The following is a 566-nucleotide window of genomic DNA, read 5'->3' as shown; positions in this document are numbered from 1 at the left end:
TGGTCATTACATTAAATTGATTGTTGTTAATCTTATGATATCTTATCATTAACGGATGTGGAGTTCCTGATTGGAATTATTATTTATTTACTCAATCGTAAATGTGTTTCTTATTTTTGTTTTGCTATATATACATAAATGTAGTTTTCTTTTAGCAACTTTTAAACTTCCTTTAAAATTCCTGTGCATATTTCTTTTTTTCTTTACGAATATCATAGTTCATTTTAGAAAAAAAAGACTTTAAAATTACCTCTAGTAATAGCATGGAAAGCCAATTTTTTTTAGTTTTGCTTTCATCTTTACGTTACAATCTAATTTTCTTAAAAAGCCTGCCTAAGATGCAAGGCTGCATTATTTTGCCGTTGTGCTTTGTTGACGTGTTGCATGCTCGCCGCAGTGACGAGAAAGCCGTGACGCAGATGCTGGAAGATGTCAACCTCGACGAAGTTTTTGCAGACAAGGAAACGAGGATGAAGTTCCTCACCAAGGCCGTAAGCGACCTCTCGGAGAGACTCGCGATCAATCACAAGCTTCAGTGCCAGAACGAAGGCCAGCAGAGGCAGTGA

The 566-nt window shown here is 36.4% G+C and overlaps 1 protein-coding gene across 1 annotated transcript in view; it reads left to right on the top strand.

The window, feature by feature from the left end:
- The window catches only part of LOC119589276 (aromatic-L-amino-acid decarboxylase-like), a gene marked incomplete at its 3' end in the record, with an annotated part of 24,249 nt that extends 23,683 nt beyond the window's left edge, over positions 1–566 (top strand). The window contains 1 exon segment of the mRNA XM_037937893.1: positions 398–566. Coding sequence (XP_037793821.1) covers positions 398–566 — 169 coding nt within the window.

The sequence above is a fragment of the Penaeus monodon genome, chromosome 25 (assembly GCF_015228065.2).
Source record: "Penaeus monodon isolate SGIC_2016 chromosome 25, NSTDA_Pmon_1, whole genome shotgun sequence".
NCBI classification, from domain to species: Eukaryota; Metazoa; Arthropoda; class Malacostraca; order Decapoda; family Penaeidae; genus Penaeus; species Penaeus monodon.
This window is presented reverse-complemented; position numbering and strand designations above follow the sequence as displayed.